Source organism: Vigna angularis, chromosome 10 (genome assembly GCF_016808095.1).
Source record: "Vigna angularis cultivar LongXiaoDou No.4 chromosome 10, ASM1680809v1, whole genome shotgun sequence".
NCBI lineage: Eukaryota > Viridiplantae > Streptophyta > Magnoliopsida > Fabales > Fabaceae > Vigna > Vigna angularis.
Window position 1 is genome coordinate 27,171,902 of NC_068979.1, and position 19,250 is coordinate 27,191,151.

The 19,250-nt window shown below is 35.2% G+C and overlaps 2 protein-coding genes across 3 annotated transcripts; both read left to right on the forward strand.

Moving 5' to 3' along the window:
* The first annotated feature begins 126 nt into the window (after positions 1-126).
* On the forward strand, positions 127-6,973 carry LOC108334955 (cellulose synthase-like protein D1). The gene is made up of 7 exons (XM_017570874.2): positions 127-202; positions 443-965; positions 1,882-2,311; positions 3,761-4,144; positions 4,727-5,102; positions 5,381-5,777; positions 5,920-6,973. The coding sequence occupies exons 1-7, from the start codon at positions 127-129 to the stop codon at positions 6,854-6,856; spliced, it is 3,123 nt and encodes a 1,040-aa protein (XP_017426363.2). The 3' UTR covers positions 6,857-6,973.
* A 1,626-nt stretch (positions 6,974-8,599) lies between these two features.
* LOC108334740 (cationic amino acid transporter 1) lies at positions 8,600-18,346 on the forward strand. 2 transcript variants are annotated; one of them, XM_017570673.2, is made up of 5 exons: positions 8,600-8,688; positions 16,002-16,394; positions 16,466-16,863; positions 17,001-17,360; positions 17,449-18,346. In XM_017570673.2, the coding sequence occupies exons 2-5, from the start codon at positions 16,013-16,015 to the stop codon at positions 18,100-18,102; spliced, it is 1,794 nt and encodes a 597-aa protein (XP_017426162.1). In that variant the 5' UTR covers positions 8,600-8,688; positions 16,002-16,012; the 3' UTR covers positions 18,103-18,346. The 2 variants fall into 2 exon arrangements, with proteins under 2 accessions (XP_017426162.1, XP_052725903.1); XM_052869943.1 differs by lacking the exon at positions 8,600-8,688 and having other exon boundaries at positions 15,941-16,394.
* The last annotated feature ends 904 nt before the right edge of the window (positions 18,347-19,250 follow it).

Here is a 19,250-nt window from a genome sequence, read left to right on the forward strand (position 1 = left end):
AGTATATAGTTTTGTGTATATGACACATGTTTTCCTTTTCAAAGAGACTGTTAAAATTTTTGTGATGCAAAATTTGAGAAAATTTTTGTTTGTGCTAAACAACCTAACGAGTAGAGGAAAGAGAAAATGGAGATAGTGATAGAGGTTGAGCAGAAATTAAGGGGCTATGACATGCATCCCCCAAAAGCTAGAATTTCAGACGGCATGCAAAAATCTCTCAGAAGCCATTTTGGAGCCATGAGATTTCTCTCCTCCAAAAACAATGTTCCTTCATGCTTTTGCATTTCTCAGCCAATCTAATTAACCTCTTTCACGGTTGCATGCAGGCATACATGGAAACTGGTGTTCCCATAATTCTCCACGTACAATAATAACAAAAGAAAAGAAGACAAGTGCATTGGCGGAGATCAAACACTTAAATGTGAGAGAAAAACATTGGCAGAGATGAAAGGTTCATCAAATTCTTCAAACAAATCATCCTCTGCGGGTGCAAAGCAACAGCAAGGAGTGAAATTTACAAAACGTACTTCAAGTGGGAGGACTATGAGCCTTTCAAGAGATGATGACATTGACATGTCTGGTGATAATTCAGGCTCAAATGACTACATCAATTACACTGTGATGATGCCTCCCACCCCAGATAACCAACCTGGAGCCTCTGATTCCAAGGTTGATGGTGGTGCAACTGGGACCTCAAGGTTTGCTGCAGAATCTCAGCAGGAAGGAAGGCATGGGTTGAATTCAGTGAATAACAAGTCCATGCTTTTGAGGAGCCAAACTCAAGATTTTGATCACAACCGATGGTTGTTTGAGACCAAAGGTACTTATGGCATAGGGAATGCATTTTGGCAGGAAGATCAGAACACTTTTGAAGAAGGAGTGAGCATGGCAGATTTCATGGACAAACCTTGGAAACCACTAACTAGGAAGATTAGAATCCCTGGGGCTATACTTAGCCCTTACAGGTATACATCGATCATATATATATATATATATGTTACCATTTTTCATCATACCAGCAGATTGTGTCTTCACATGTTTCTCATTCTTTAGGTTACCACTGGACCATGTTGTGCTGTTACGAGATTTGAGACATGCGTAATGTTTCTTTTGTTCAAACAACTTTGCTTTCTTAGACCTTAATTTGTAAGAAACGTTGGAACCTTTTAGAGTCCTTACATTCATTTGCATAACAGAGGAGCTATATATAAGGTTAGTCTGGTTGTAAAAGTTGGAAGAGAGGATGGAAATGATTGTGAGTTCAATTTTCTCACTAACATTTGACAGATATAACATTTGAGAGATATAAGGTTGGTTTGAAAAGTTTGGAAGAGATTGTGGATTCAATTTTCCTATTAACAAAAATTAAGAACTAACATTAACTGAAAAAGAAAAAGCATTTTCATGAGGGCATAAAACTTTTGTAACAGTTTAACATTGTCAAAAATTGTTACTTGGTGTTATCAACAAGGATCAAAACTGAACTGCTATGCAGGTCTGGACATTAAGACCTATAATTTTCTTGTGCATGGAATAAAACATTAAAATAGAGGGAATTGAAAGAATTATATACTAATAATTTAACCTTTTTCATAATTATAATCTTATAGGAACTTGTGGGATGGAGACTTTTGATAATTTCCATTTTCTGACATCCTATTCCAATTTAAATCAGCTTTTTCGAACTGTATGTGATATTAATTAAGTCTACTACTTCAAACTAGTTTTGTAAATGACACGGTATCAGCAATTGCTGCACTTTAGTTTCTGCAATTGCTGATGCTACTCAATTTTAGGATCTTAATTAGTTGCAGGAATGATTAGCATTGGAGTTCTTATAAAACTTTCTGCAACATGAATTCCTTTTTGTTCTGTGAACAGGTTGTTGGTGGTTATCCGTATAGTAATCCTAGTTATGTTCTTAACTTGGCGAGTTTCGAACCCTAACCATGAAGCTATGTGGTTGTGGGGAATATCAATTGTGTGTGAGCTTTGGTTTGCTTTCTCTTGGCTTCTTGATATCTTACCCAAAATGAACCCAATAAACAGAAGTGTAGACCTTGGTGCATTGCATGACAAGTTTGATCAACCAACTGCTTCCAACCCAACTGGTCGCTCAGACTTGCCAGGGGTTGATGTTTTTGTGTCCACTGCTGATGCTGAAAAGGAACCACCTCTTGTCACAGCCAACACCATTCTTTCCATTCTTGGTGTAAACTATCCAATTGAAAAAATAACATGCTATATTTCAGATGATGGTGGAGCCATACTCACATTTGAAGCCATGGCTGAAGCTGTCAAATTTGCTGAGGTCAGTTTACAATTTGTTTTTTGCACTGTTTATTTACTCTCTTTTTTTTCAAAACAATTTTTCTTTTCCAACCATTTTTAGTAAAATGTATTTTCATTTTTAAAACTTTAACATCCAATTCCTCTCATTCAGGAAATGTCTAAAGTACGAAAAGATGCTGACTTGAAATAAACTTCCATCATTTAATTAATTAAGGATGGATGTAAACTTTTCTACTTTATAATATAGTATTTTTGCAGCTAGATTTTGCAAGGTCTAAGTTGGTATTTCAAAGATTTAAAATTTTGAAGCAGAAGATTTAGGGTAAAAAATAAAGATAATTTAGGTGCTGAATTGATCTATTTGATATTAAGTTTCATGTGTGGTGTACCTTGCCGACCAAGAATAAGATGACTGATATGTAAGAAAAATGATAAAAAAAGTTAATTTTATTAAGAAGTAGATTTTAAGCCTAACTCAATCCTAGAAAATCGTTTATGTGAGGGGAGACTTCCAATACACTCTTGATATCGAGGTATATACATCTCAAGTATGAGACTAGACATTAATGAAATGGTTCGATAATGGGTGAAACAATATGTCCATAAATAAGAAATCTCGCTAGGATGATCAACCTTAGTTGATCCTCCTGCAAGTTGGTTTGTTGGTGGGTGCATAGGGCCTCAAGCTCAAATATCATGTTGACTGCATTGTTCATAATTCTTCTGTATGAGCATATGCACTTGTTGTTAAGGGTGGCGACCTAGTTGACTTCCATCTCATTGCACTTGCTGTTGAAGGGTGACAACTTAGTTGACATTCATTTCGTGGGAGAGTTGTGCGGATCTTCGAGTGGTGACCATAGGAAGGTGAGGCCGGGAAATGTTTTATCAGGGTCTATGGTGGACGCCAAATGATCTTACCAAGATCTTGAGCATGGACTTGCAAACAGGTAGCAAGATCCTAACCGTGGTTTTTAGAGCTCTCGTCATCTCAAAAATGCCTCTTTGCTATTGAGATGAGGGAGAGAGATCTACTTGCAAAACACTCTCTAATGCTCAAGTCACTAAAAGAGTTAGTATCATTGTAAATTTTAAGTGTATCAATGTTTATCAAGTTGGTATTCCTTGAAGAATAGTACTTACATGAGAAGATGAGTATTGTATAATAACAGTGTAGTAAATAATAACATATTGATAAATAATAACCATCACACTAAACCATCTAGATTTAGTTAGGATATGTGAATATGATCTAAATAGGTGTAGGTTTGGGATTTTCCACAATAAAGAAGTTTAAAAGACCTTATTAAAGTGTGCTTTTTAATATGTTTATTGGAATGGATAAGAGCAATATGTCATAAAATTTTGAATTAAGGATGTTACATCAAACATGACCAAACAAGTTTTTATTCAATTTAGGTTAATTATGAGATAACATGAACTATGTTCTTGATATGCATATACACAGGTTTGGGTACCCTTTTGTAGAAAACACAACATTGAACCTAGGAATCCCGATGCTTACTTCAATTTGAAGAAAGACCCCACCAAGAACAAGAAACGACACGATTTTGTGAAAGACCGTAGATGGATCAAGAGAGAGTATGATGAATTTAAGGTCAGAATCAATGGACTTCCTGAGGTAATACGTCAAAGAAGTAAAACACACAACTCTAAAGAGGAAAAAAAAGCAAAGCAGATAGCTAAGGAGAAAAATGGAGGAACTCTACCCTCAGATTACACCAGTGATGTCCCTCAAGCTACATGGATGGCCGATGGCACTCAATGGCCAGGTACTTGGTATAGCCCTACACCTGATCACTCTAAGGGTGACCATGCTGGAATCTTGCAGGTATGTAGTCCTTACTTTTTTCTGCTTCAGTGTTTGAATTCAATTGAAATTGGGTGAAATTTGGTTTTAATCATATTAAGTTTTCACTTGTTAGTTTTGATTCTCATAAATTTTAACAAGTATGAAATTAGCTATATGATGGCATGATATCATTGGCTTGTTATTTACCTTACTCATGCCAAAATAGTTAACAGTATTTTTCAAAAGAATTGAAAGAAAAATTGTCAAATAGATGGACCGAATAAATCATAGTTCAAATATTTTTTTTAACTTCAGGATTGATTTATACACTTTAGGAAGTTTGATTTCAAGTTTCTGTAGTTTCTTTCATGGTCCAGATTCAGTAACCAAAGCCAAAGCACATGTAAACATGATAGTAGGGTCAATTCTCTAGTAGAAAGAAACTACATAGATTCAGTACTACATTTGTAATCATAGAAACAAAAACAAAATTTGAGAAAGACTATAAGTAAAAGGTAGTTAAACCTTCTTTCTTCTGTGTACTTTGTATTCATATTAACTTGATTACATGGAGTTGGTCATAGATAATTAATTCTGAATGTGCATGTTTATTATATACAGATAATGAGTAAGGTCCCAGATCATGATCCTGTAATGGGCATTGCAGATGAGACAAAGTTAGATTTCACAGGTGTAGACATCAGGATTCCAATGTTTGCATATGTCTCAAGAGAGAAGAGACCAGGATATGATCATAACAAGAAAGCAGGAGCCATGAATGCTATGGTTCGAGCCTCAGCCATATTGTCTAATGGACCATTCATTCTCAACTTGGATTGTGACCACTACTTCTACAATTCCCTTGCTGTGAAGGAGGGAATGTGCTTTATGATGGACCGTGGTGGTGATCGCGTATGTTACATACAATTTCCGCAAAGGTTTGAAGGGATTGATCCTTCTGATCGATATGCAAATCACAACACAGTCTTCTTTGATGGTAAAAACAACCCTGTCACATATATCTTGCTAGCCATTATTCATTTGAAGCAAACCATTAAGTTTAGATAGACTTTTCCATAACGAAATTCTCTAATATAGTTCTTTTAAAATTTGATTTTTAACTTCTGCATAAGTTAACTTATGCAGAAACTTGTTTCATTCTTTCTCTTTTTGAAGAAGTTATAGTTCTGACACGATCATAGTGATTTGTCACTTGCCATGATTTCTTTTCCTTTACTAGGATGGACTTGTATTTAACAATGTGTAATTCATCAGGAAATATGAGAGCACTGGATGGTCTCCAAGGTCCAATGTATGTAGGAACAGGTTGCATGTTTAGGAGGTATGCACTGTATGGATTTGAACCACCGAGATTCATTGAGCACACTGGTGTGTTTGGAAGAGTGAAAACCAAGGTGAACTTTAAAGCACCACATGCAAAAGCTGACGATGACACGCAACCCCTAACATCTGATTCAGAAATGGGTTATCCAGAAAAATTTGGAAGCTCAACAATGTTCACAGATTCCATAACTGTGGCTGAATACAACGGAAGGCCACTTGCTGATCACAAATCTGTGAAGAATGGAAGACCACCTGGGGCACTTCTCACACCACGTCCACCTTTGGATGCCCCCACCGTTGCTGAGGCTATTGCTGTCATCTCATGCTGGTAATTTCCTTCACTGTTACCTTTCTACTTACAAGTCTCATACAGCAATTTTCTCATAAAACAATCCATCCCAAACATGTTTGTGTATAAGTCAAAATTAACTTATTCTCTTTTTCCTTTCATGATATCATGCACAATGCAGGTATGAGGACAAGACCGAATGGGGGGACAGGGTAGGTTGGATTTACGGGTCAGTAACTGAGGATGTGGTGACTGGTTACAGGATGCACAACCGTGGTTGGAGATCAATTTATTGCATTACAAAGAGAGATGCTTTTCGTGGCACTGCACCGATAAACTTAACTGATCGTCTGCATCAAGTGCTGAGATGGGCCACAGGTTCTGTGGAGATTTTCTTCTCAAGAAACAATGCCTTTTTCGCTAGCAGACGCCTCAAGTTCTTGCAGAGAATTTCGTACCTCAATGTTGGCATCTACCCATTCACCTCATTGTTTCTGGTGGTGTATTGCTTCATTCCTGCACTCTCCCTTTTCTCTGGACAGTTCATAGTGGAAGGCTTGAATGTGGCTTTCTTAACCTATCTGTTGCTAATCACCATTTGCCTCACTCTCATATCTCTCCTTGAAGTGAAGTGGTCAGGTATTGCCCTTGAGGAATGGTGGCGCAACGAGCAGTTTTGGGTCATTGGTGGCACCAGTGCTCACCTTGTTGCTGTCATACAAGGTTTGCTAAAGGTTGTGGCTGGCATAGAGATTTCCTTTACCTTAACGTCTAAGTCAGCAGGTGATGAAGAAGACGATGAATATGCCGATCTTTACATTGTCAAATGGACAAGCCTCTTCATCATGCCACTAACAATTATCATCATTAACATCATTGCTTTGGTGATGGGGTTCTTAAGGACTGTGTTCAGTGTGATTCCACAGTGGAATAAGCTCTTGGGAAGCATGTTCTTCAGCTTCTGGGTGCTGTCTCATATGTACCCTTTTGCTAAAGGGTTGATGGGAAAGAGAGGAAGGGTGCCCACAATTATTTATGTCTGGGCAGGAATTCTCTCCATTACCATTGCACTCCTTTGGATCACAGTTGACCCTCCAAGTGACCCTATCCAGACATAGAGATGATACCTATGAAGATGCATTTGGAAACCAGCATAAAGGTCTATCACAAACACTTTTGAAGGAACATCATGACAGAAATAAAGGATTGTGGAGCCTTTATCTTCAATTCTTGCTGATAAAAATGCAAAGGGAACATTGCTGACTCCTCCTATGACAGTGATGAGAAATGTACAATATCCAAGTTCTTCTGAAATTGCTCATGGTCTGTACAGATAATTTTATGTTTATTTATAAATCTGTAAATTTTCATTATGAGAAAGTATATACAGAAATAAAGAATAGATGGCACCTTTCACTTCTACTTGTATAGGTAGAAGTGCACAAGGAGACATTACTATGTAGGTGGAAAATGTATAATAGAAAATGAAGTTCTTTTGCAGTTGCTTATGTCCTGTTCAAATATTTTAAATCTTATTTATATACACCAGTACTTTTTCAAGACTACACAGCAATATGTACCCATATGGAAGCAAAGTGTAAGACTCATCAATCTTAAAATAAGCAAGCAAAGTGGGCTAATTGATATTTGAACCAAAAGATCTATATAACTTAGTTTTACTTTCAACTCTGAAACTTACTGAATGTATAAAGATACTAATAAATCAGAGTATTGGAAAAGTAAAAACTATAATTGGTGTTGATTTTTTTACTCTGAAACATTAAAATAGAAAACTCACTTAAATAATCATAAATTTTGAGTTTTCTTTATATAAAAGAAAATCAGCATTGGGCAAACAGATAAATAATATATAGAAACACAGTTGTGCAGAGAAATGATCCTTTCAAATAATATGTCCAAATATAAGGGAAGCAAACCCTCTCAAACCTCAACTCAACAAGAAAATGACCTGTTAGTTACAAACAAAGAAATACACGTGTCTTAATTTCATGTCCCTTTCCTATCACCTATTTTAAATTATTTATACTCTCTATAATGTTACATTAGGGTTACAACTGGATCAAGATTATCAAAAGAGGTACTCTAATTTTTTTCTTCATGTTAGTTAGCTGTGCAGAAAAGATTCCATCAATTCTGAATTATTAAGAAGAAGAAAGCTATTTAATGAGTAGTGGTACTAAGATACATTCTTACCTTCATTTATTTGACAAATATAAGGATAAAATAATCATAAAAGTATAATTTTTTATATTTTTTTCAAAAGAAAGAATAAAAAATAAGTAAAATAATATAAAAAATTTATGTAGTTCAATTTTTTTTTAAAGTGTTCTCACAATCACTTTTAGAAGAGAAAAGAAAAAGAAAAAAACAAGTAAATGTCTTTATTGTTAAATTTAATCTATACACAGAAAATTAGAAATAGTATATGAAATTTTTATTAATTAATTAATTTAATTTATGAAGAAAATATTTCAATTTTTCTCCTTAAAAATACTTTGGAGAATTTTGCTTTATTTATACTAAAACATGCCATATTTTTCTTCTTAATAAACATAACCGAGTTTTCTTCTAATTAAATATAGCCGATTTATATATATATATATATATATATATATATATATATTAAGGTCATCATAATAAGTATTTTACTTTTTGATATTTTAAATATGCAAAATTGTATCCATAAGCATTTGTCAGGGGTTGTCCTGGCGCCGGCAGGACCTCATAAGTCAGGGGTGTTGTTTTATTAATTTATAAATTCGATCTTTCCAATATATTCAATACAAATTAATTTATAATAAATTTGAGATAAAGGAAGGTTTTGATTTTTGGTTTTCTTCTTTCTTTCTCATTACTTGAGAACACAAGTTGCATAGAAGAAGCCTCTGCAATTTTCATCTTTGGGTCCAAAAAGTCACAAAAACAAAAGGTATGCCTTCTATATTTATATTTATGTCTATACATATTCTCTCTCTCTCTATATATATATATATATATATTAAGAGAGTTTACATGAATTACATTAATTTGAATCATGGGACGTTTGTTTCATCTCTTAATTTACTTTTTAATTTAAAAGAATCATTTTTCTTAGGACTGGACAACCTGAGGCAAACAAATAACAAATTTTAAATGTGTTTTTAATAATATTGCCATAATCCTAATTATTATAAATAAAAATAAGAATTTCCATTGTTGGGAATGGGTGAGAAATAGAGGAAGAAAGAGTTTATTTTGAAACAGTTGAATTTATTCTAATTTAATTTCTATATGCTAATAATATAGGGCAGAAAAAAGTTAGCATGTAAAATGCATGAAGAATATATACAATTGATAAAGTTAAGAGCATATTTGGTGAGAGGAAATTTTGAAGCTCTGTTTTGAGGTGGAAGAACGCATTGAATGAGTTTTAAATACATGGTTTGTTTTGGAAGAGAGATAATTAGAGTTGGGTAACAATAGAGATTGTTGAAATATCTTACTTGAATAACTTGTAAATTGGATTTAGAGTAAAAAAGAAAAGTGTTTTTATTGACTTAAATAGAAATAGGTCATTTCTAATTTGGAATCTAAATAGATTTACACTTTCTCTATTAGATTTTTATTGTTATTTTTAATCATAATTTCAAAATATATGTGTATATTGATTTTAATGTTTTAAAATATATTAAAAAGTTTTTTAACATAGTAAAATTAATATATTTTGAAGATATTAATTTATCCTAAAATTTATTAACAAATGTGTTTTTAAAAGTGATAAGGGTAATTTTAAAATGTTAAAAATAATATTATTTAACACATAAAATTTATGTATGAAATTATTGTAACTAAAATTTAAAACTAATTTCATTAATATGACTTAAATTTAAATAAATAAAGTATTTTTCAACTTTTCAGATTTAGAATTTATTTTTTATTTTTTAAAATCAGATCAAAGTATATATTCATTTAGTCTAATATAAGACTTGGTTAAATTATTTAGTCTATTTAAAACATTAACTTCATCAAAATAACTTGTTTTTCCATACAGAGATAATGTAATCATAATACAGATTTAACCTCTTTTTCTTTCTTTTTTTTGTAAAATAGAAGACATTAAATAAATAAATAACACTTGGTCAAAACATTAGACTAGGTACTGATGTTGAATAGATTAAAATTAACTTAATAATAAAGTTAATAAATTCTCTAAACTTATAAAAAATATAAGAGAAATACAAAATAAAACAATTACGAGAAGAGAATAGCAATATGGCTAATAATAGATATCTTTTTTAAAGAAGACCAAAGTCTTCATAAGAATTTAAATGCTTTAGTAATGAGAATGAATTATGTCTCTCCAGTAATGAAAAAGCTACACACATTTGTAGTTGAGGTTTATATGTCACAACTCTCCTTGCAAAATTAGTGAAAAATTCTCACTAAAATCAACATCCTATCTTTGACTAAAATCTTTTGTCACTAATTTAGCATTGTACACAACAAACACAAAATTTCTCTCATACTAAATCCCAATAAATCCACCAATCATCAAAGGCCCTCTTAACCTCAAACAACTTCACCAAATAAAATGTATCATATCATGTAAGGATCATATATCATATTTCTCATCTTTAATTATTCTAGTTTTTTTTTTCAATGATTACACTCCACAATTTTGTACATAGACTTGAAATTACTTGTGTTTTTATCTTTACCACCCCTTAGTTATCTCTTATGATTGTTCCCCTCATTTTTAATAATGACCATTTTTGGTTGAAGTGAAGTATTATAAGCCTTCCTTTTCATCTCCTTCTTCAAAACACTAGTCATTGCTATTCAAAATAAGTGTAACCATTTAGGAAAACATTAATCATTATTAGAAAAGACTATATGAGAGAAAAAAAATCATAAAATTGAAATTGTATTTTCTATATTGATGATAAGAAAAGAGTATATAGAGTGTACATTAGGCCTTAAAGACAACGATGTTGTATCTAAAAAAAAGAAAGAGAAGAAGACAGAAAAAATAGAAAACTAACATCCAGTTTAAGGGAGAGTGTACCAATGTGGAAGAGAGTCACCTTTGAGTGGGGATTTGTTGGAAATCTAAGTGTGAGTCTAAGTCCTATATTGAATAGAAATGATGAGAAAGTGGAGCATCATATAAAGGTGAAGACTCGTTAATCTATTGCCTTAATGTTTTGGGTAGAAAGTAGTGTCAATCCCTTATGTTGTTAGGTTGAAATCTCATTGATGTTGTGTCTTTTTAGTGAACTCCCTTTCTTGATAAACCTAATAATTTTGTTTCCTTAATTCTCAATTCGTGCTCCTCCAAGTCATTCAATGAAACATCAAACCTTTACAAAAATGAAATACTTTAAGTCCTCACCCATGATGTTCCTTGAAGATCATTCCATATAACAAATAAGGATGGTCTCCTCACAAATCCATCAAAAGATCTCATATCAAAGTGTTTCATGGCCCTAGGATGTTATATTAGGCTATACTTTTAAAGAACTCTTTAACAACCTAAATTGAACATTTTATTAAACCAATAGGAGGAAATTTGATGTCATTGCTTAAAGACCATCATGATCAATTACCACTTCCACTTTAGTATTTTCACATATTCTATAAGCTATATTTTTCAAAGCCCAAGCTGCCTTAAACTAAACGTTAAACACAATTAAGGGAACATACCACACATAAAAACTAAACAAACTGTATAACTACACTAGCTTGAATAACCTCCTCAATGGGTGAGCTATACGTTATAATATGACACTACAAAAAAAAGGGCATTACCGAAGGCCATAATCCCTCGGAAACAGCCAAAAGCCGTCGGAAAAAGACATTTACAGACGGCCTACCGACGGGCATCGAGCCGTCGGTAAATCCCTTGTCGCTAACTATTACCGACGGCTTTTGCCCTTCGGTAATTACCGAGGGCCAAAAGCCTTCGGTAATGACATGAGATGGGTATTTACCGAGGGGCAAAAGCCTTCGGTAAGTGGCACGAAAAAATAACAGTTTACTCTGCACGTGAGCTGCCAACTACAAAGAATAAAGGAGCAATTTTATTTGTCTTGTAAGAAGTGGCACATCACTATTGGAAGCAAGAATTGATGTGACACACACGGTCTTGGAGAAAGTAAATGAACATGATTTGAATTGAAATGGAAGAAGGGGACCACATGTGCAAGTGTCCACGGTTTTCTCAAATAATATGTGATTTTTCTATTGTGCAAAGGAGCTGCCACAATTCCTCACGAATGGGCCCATGAATAATTCATTTTACAAGCAAAGTTTTGGATGGAAACAAAAATGGGAGTGGCACCTAGGATTGAAGAATGTTTATTTGGCTTATGACAAATGAAGGAGACCGTGAAATGATGGAGGGGCCACACGGTTTTGTTTTATATAGCATGCATATGTATTGGAATCAAATGGGAGATTGGAGAATTCTTTTTAGACTATGTAAGCCGTGCTTGATGGAAGAGGGGGCTACCAATTTGAAAGTTCACGCCCATGGAGCTCCAGTATGTGATGAATTTTATTATTAAAGGGAGTGGTGTCACGGCCCCACACAAGAAATCTCACTTTGGGTTGAAGAGATGTCTGCATATTGTTTTACGGTGCTATTCCACTTCACACATTGGTTTTGATTCTTCAATTGAAAAACAAAAAGCACATCATGGCCCACAAATTGAAAGAATGTTCGGTTCTTTATTGCTTTCAAGAAGGAAGTCTAGAAAACGATTTTGAGAGGCAGCAGCAAGTTTGGTCACGGCTTGGTCTTGGAGAAAGAGCACCCACCATCTTTGAAGAAAGCAAACAACCCTCATGAGAAGCACATTACACGTCCAACAACCACACACCTCTCACTGCAAATTAAAGAAGTTTTGGAGTGCACAAGAGAGCCAACACACGGCTCGTTGGAAGCAAGAAGAGGTGCAACAGCTGTCACGGTTGGAGAAGCAGCTCATGGAAAATTCACGTCCAATTGAGATGGAAGAGAAGCTCACGGGCCTATAGAGGAGACAACATCATGGATTTATTTTTGGTGTTGTCTAGCCATATGGAGGCAATTATTTTCTTGGCTTACAAAATGTAGCAGCAACCACATCCAACATCTTCACGCCCACAGCCTTCACAGCAGATCCAGTAACGTGTAGAAGAGAACCAGCAGCACCAGCAAAGTGCAGCAAGCAGCAGCTGCCACACCCAAGCTCAGACTGTCACGATTGGAAGGAGAAGTTGATCATCACCTTCACGCAAGGTGCATCCAGCAGCAACCACCTTAGACAACACACGTTCGAGGCAGAGGAAGAACAGAGAAAAGAAATTAATCAATTGTTTATTTGGTAATGATGAGCAAATGTTTGTCTTCTTTTGGAAATGGTGCACGTAGAAAGTGGAGGGCAGAAAAGAAGAGACAGCAACCATAGGGGAGAGCACATAGAAGGGAGCATTTTACTTGGAAGAAAATAAAAGAGCCATGTGTATAAGTGAAGTGGAGCAAGGCAGCAAGCACAATGTCATGGTCAGTTCCACACACACTCACGGCAGCAGCAAGCATGAGAGCAAGGAAGTGGTTGTTGGTATATAAAAAAAGGGAGAGAGCCGTGTAGCAGAGGGTTCTAGAGACCAGAGAGTTACGGCCTGGGAGAGGTCCCTCATTCCAATTACAAACCAATCTTTCTCAATCAAACAAGCACATACACTGATGCCACAACAAAATCATACAGATTGAACAAACCAATTTTTAAACGAACAACTTACCTTAACCGAGATAGCCTTGACAGCGACGCCCCACGGCCACTCCAACGCAGCCCTCAACCAAGTTCCTTCAACCGTATACTAAGAAGTTAATGAAAAGTAGATGAAGGCAGTGTCTAGGCTTTACCAAAATGAACATGACAGTGTGAATGAAGTTCTGCGAAACTTACCTCCACACCACCAGCCCTCAACGAAAGAACCAACCTAGGACGAACCCTAGCCCCGGACTCCCCAAAACCACCACGCACCGTGAACCAACACCGGTGGACGCACCGCTGACCACCGTGACCAACCACCACGGGTGACTCACCGATAAACTGACAGAGCGTGAACCAACGGAGGCAAGTGTGTGAAGAGAGGGAGGATACGCACAAAACGACGAGGCTGATGAAAATGAATTTGGGGCACGAGGAACCTAATTTCTGACTTAAGTTAGTGAGGTCCTTACCGACGGCTTATAAGCCTTCGGTAATTACCTCTATACCGACGGCTTCAAGGCCTTCGGTAAAATGCCGTCTGTAAATCCAAATTTTCCAGTAGTGTGACAAAAACAAAATTTGTCAAAAACCATTCACATTCAGAATTGAAAACAAAAACAAATGACTTAGACCAATCTCTAATCAATTGAAAGCATATTTTGAAGTTGAGTTTTGGCCTCAAACTGCATGTTATTGTCATTAGTCCAAACACATGTAACCATGATTGGTAGGTGTTCCAACTACAACAAGATAGAAAATAAACATTTCAGTAAGCTAACTTGTTTTCGTTTCATACAAATCCAACATATGTACTACTAAAATAGTTATTGTTGCATAGAGATTGACCTAGAAACAAAAGAAAAGTGTCAAACAAATAATGAAAAATACCTTTTGATACTCATTACATCTTTGACCATCTTTGTTAAGGTTATATTATTAATCGTTACATGTTGTATTGTCAAAGAAGATAATCAAAGTGCAAACAAACCATCAAGAATAAATGATGAAAAATAGATGATATCCACGAATGTATATATAGAGAAAGTAATATAAAAGAGATTAACAAAGGTGCCAAACATACACTGCTACTTTGAATTTGAATTCCTACAAGATTTGTTTGTTTTGGTCAATAATTTATCGAAAGAAAATGACAAAATACAATGAAGAATTGATAAGAGTATTTTCTTTAAAACAAAAAAAAAATGCAAAGAGCAAAAAAAAATGAAAATGTAAGAAAGAGTAGAGATCGAGTTAGAATCTAGGAGAAATAGTGAAATAATTGATTTTTGAGAGGAAGAAATGAAAATCTTGCTTTAATCAGCCCAAAAGCAATGTGTTTTGAAGAAGAAAACAAAAAGGAAAACTTCAGTGGATATATATTGTGATTGAAAGCAAAAGCAAGGCTTTTTTTGAGGGAGAGAAAGAGTCAAATTGTAGTGGCTCTATTTGCACACGCCTTACAGAAGCAAACAACCTACGTCTATTTTGTCTTCCGTGTTGTGGAACATATTGTCCAAAATGTAACGTCACGTATTAGAAGAATACAATGCCGTGTTCAATTCTAGAATGTGTTAAATTTGGATAACAATGTTATGCATAAGAACAATACAATGTTAAATGTTACAATTTAAAGTGTGCTTCTACTTTTGGTTAAATTTATATGTTTTGTTTTCGTGTTTGATTGATGTTTAAATTTTTGCTATTTGTGATGATTTACGTGTTCAATTATAGAGTGTGTTAAGTTTTGATAATAATATTAGGTGTAAAAAGAATACAATCTTAAAATTTATAATTAAAAGTGTGTTTCTACCTTTGATTAAAATTTGTTTGTTATTTATTTTTTTATTAAGTATAATATTTTATTATAAAACCAATTGTGTATGTAGATTAAAAGGGAGTGTCAAACGATACTTTTTCTTGTACAATATATTTATCCAAGCAAGGGTTATAAAAAGGACAATGTTTTTTTAAGAATTTTTTTTTAATAATAATATATAAGTGTGATGATTTGTGATTCACTGGTTTTAAATATTATTTTTAGAAATAAATTCAAACATATCAATTATACCAATAAAATGTAAAGAAAAATATACTATAACACATTTTTAAATCATTTGACACAGGATATAAACATAAAATGATAACAAAAAGTGTAAAATTTTGTATTTTTTTAGAAAGAAAAGTAAAAAAGAATAATATCAAGTAAAATATTTAGATATATCAAATAAAATATTTAGATATATCAAAGTATATTTTTCATACCTAAATTTGTTAACTTGTATTTGAAACAGAACAGTAAAAAAGTTGTTTGTTAATGTGAATTTTTCCTTCCGAAAACTGCAACTTGTCTATGTACATGGAGAGGGTCACTAACATCACTTTCTAAGCGAAAAATATCTCAAGAAAATGCAACGAGGTTGCTAAAAGAGTTGTACACAATAAATTTTATTAAATTTTGGTTGGTTATGGTGCATCAAGTTATCTGTTTTTGTGGAGCATGCAGAAGAACCAATAATGGAGGGAATCGACGAGAACAGAAGGTACTCTGAGGCTGTCACGTTGGAGTCGTTCGAGAGCTTATCAAAGTACAAGAGAGCGTTGTTGGCGACGCCGTGGAGGCTAGTGGATCGAATGACGGGTCGGTCGATGGAGGACGTGGAGTTGGTGGAAGTCAAGCGGCGCAGCCACCATGAGATGAAGAAGACTCTTACGTGGTGGGATCTCATATGGTTCGGAATGGGCAGCGTCATAGGTTCCGGCATCTTTGTCCTCACCGGCTTTGAGGTCAGGAACCACGTCGGACCCGCCGTTGTTTTGTCCTACGTTATCTCCGGCGTCTCTGCCATGCTTTCTGTCTTCTGCTACACCGAATTCGCCGTCGAAATTCCCGTCGCTGGTATCTTTCTTTCTTCTTCTTTGCACGTGTTTTTCAAACCTCACCCAGGTATATAAATGGATAATTATTAGGCGGTTCGTTTGCGTACCTGAGAGTGGAGCTCGGCGATTTCGTGGCGTACATTGCATCCGGCAACATCCTTCTGGAGTACGTGGTGGGCGGCGCCGCCGTGGCACGCTCCTGGACCTCCTATTTCGCCACTCTCTGCAACCAAGACCCCGACAAGTTCCTCATCCATGCCCACCACCTCTCTGCCGACTACAGCAACCTCGACCCCATCGCCGTCGCCGTCCTCTTCATCATTGGCCTCTTCGCCGTCTCCAGCACCAAGGGCTCCTCCCGCTTCAACTACCTCGCCTCCATCCTCCACCTCCTCGTCCTCCTCTTCATCATCGTCGCCGGCCTCACCAAAGCCAACGCCGCTAACTACTCCTCCTTTCTTCCCTTCGGATCCCGCGGCATCTTCCAGGTAAAGAAAACTTTGATCTTTTGCATGATTCAAAACCAGTTTGAGTAGTTGAGATTGATTAGTTGATTCATTATCCAATTCTTTGGAGCTAGTTTTACTGTAGTTTGGTTGATGAATCTAATCCATCCTACTTGCAGGCGGCGGCGGTGTTGTTCTTCGCGTACGTGGGATTCGACGCGGTTTCCACGATGGCGGAGGAGACGAAGAACCCTGGCAGGGACATTCCGTTGGGGCTGATAGGGTCGATGATGTGCACCACGCTTGTGTACTGCATGCTGTCGGTGACCCTGTGTTTGATGCAGAGGTTTTCAGAGGTTGACGAGAAAGCTGCTTTCTCTGTGGCGTTTGAAGCGGTAGGGATGAGTTGGGCGAAGTACATAGTTGCATTTGGGGCGTTGAAAGGAATGACAAGCGTTCTCCTTGTTGGTGCTGTGGGACAAGCCAGGTATCTCACTCACATTGCTAGAACGCAGTTGCTACCTCCATGGCTTGCTAAGGTACGTAACAACAAACAAATGTTGCCAAAATAACACAAACACAACAACACAATATAGACTTCTCACAAACAACCCTTTTTACTGCAAGGTAAACGAGAGAACTGGGACACCCATCAATGCCACGGTTGTCATGCTTGGTGCCACTGCCATTGTTGCATTCTTCACAAAACTTGATGTTCTTGCTAACCTTCTTTCGATCTCCACTCTCTTCTTGTTCTCCCTTGTGGCGCTGGCCCTGTTGGTTCGCCGCTACTGTGCAAGAGGGGTGGCTACACAAGCCAACATTGTGAAGTTCGTTCTCTGCGTTGCTCTCATATTGGGTTCTTCTGTTGCATCAGCTGTTTACTGGGCCAACACCACGAAATGGGTTGGTTACACCATCATGGTGCCGCTTTGGCTTGTGGGAACAGTGGGTATTTGGCTTTTGGTTCCGATGACGAAGAAGCCAAAGGTTTGGGGTGTGCCACTGGTGCCGTTCCTGCCATCAGCTTCCATTGGCATCAATGTTTTCCTTCTTGGTTCGTTGGATAAAGCTTCGTTCAGAAGATTTGGATTCTGGACTGCGATTCTGCTGGTGTATTACCTGTTTGTGGGATTGCATTCCTCTTATGACATGGCACAGATACTGAAGAAGGAGAAAGTGGAGAGCTTGACTGAGTCAAAGTTGGATGAAGAAAATGTTGTTCCATCTCTGACAGAGTCTGGTACAAAAAATGAAGATCATCATAACTTAAACAATTGATTTGGCTGCTGTTCATATTCCACTCTGTTGTGTTGTTTTTACAGAAGATATAAAATCAAGTTCTTTTAAATTCCCTGTAATAAAATGAAGAAGTCACAGGACCAAGTAAGTCACTTAGTTTTGTATTCGGGAAAATCACAGGACCAACTTTTTTTTTAATAACTTTAAAAAAAAATAGAATATGTGTCACTATTTTATTATTTGGTATATTTATTAAAAAACATTTTCCAATCCATTAATATCATCTCCAAGGTGCACTATAGAATTTTATAAGTTTTAGCAATATTGTTTTTGATTATATTTATTAAAAATGTTATTGTATATATCCTACTACTATAAATAATATTAATTAATTTTTTAAAAATATTATCGTAGATAAATTAATTTACTCTATAATAGTATTTTACTAAAATGTAACTAACACTGTAAAAAATTAATTAAATATAGACTAATTGAAAATTGATTATAATATTAGTTATTGTAGTAACAAAAAATTATTTTATAAATTAAAAATTATTAGTATCTAAAATTATTATTATTATTACCAAAATTGTATAATATAAATTAGATATTATAACTTTTGCAAAAGAAGATGAAAAAGATGGAGATTTTAATAATGCAGAAAGCTCGGACATTGTGCTCCTAGAAAGGAGACCTAGGATTGGATAAGTTGGGTTGTTTGAAGCTAAGCATAAGAAAGAAGATCGGGTTGTTTAAGATTGAGCAAATACATATCAAGGTGTCTAGAGCTAAGCAATAGAAGATTAAGTTGTCTAAGGTAGAGGAGATGTTTTATCAAAAGCTATCTGTGAAAGTAGCGTTTAGCTATCATATGTGCATATTTAATAAGACACTAAGACAATCTTTTAAGCTTCAGTGTTTATCATTTCTTGTTCATAAAACGCTAACTTTATTTACTTATATCATCTATTAGATGATTCATTTTGAAAAATGTTTTATTTCTTTGTACGTTGTTCATAAACTTTGTTCATTAGACAATTTAATCTAGAAAACATTATCATAAACTTTATTATTTGTGTAAAAGATGTTACAAAATATTTTTCTTTTAGACATTATTTCTTTAACATGACTTTTTGTACAAAACAATACTTCGTTCAATGTTTTTTTTTAAACTTCAAAACTTGAGG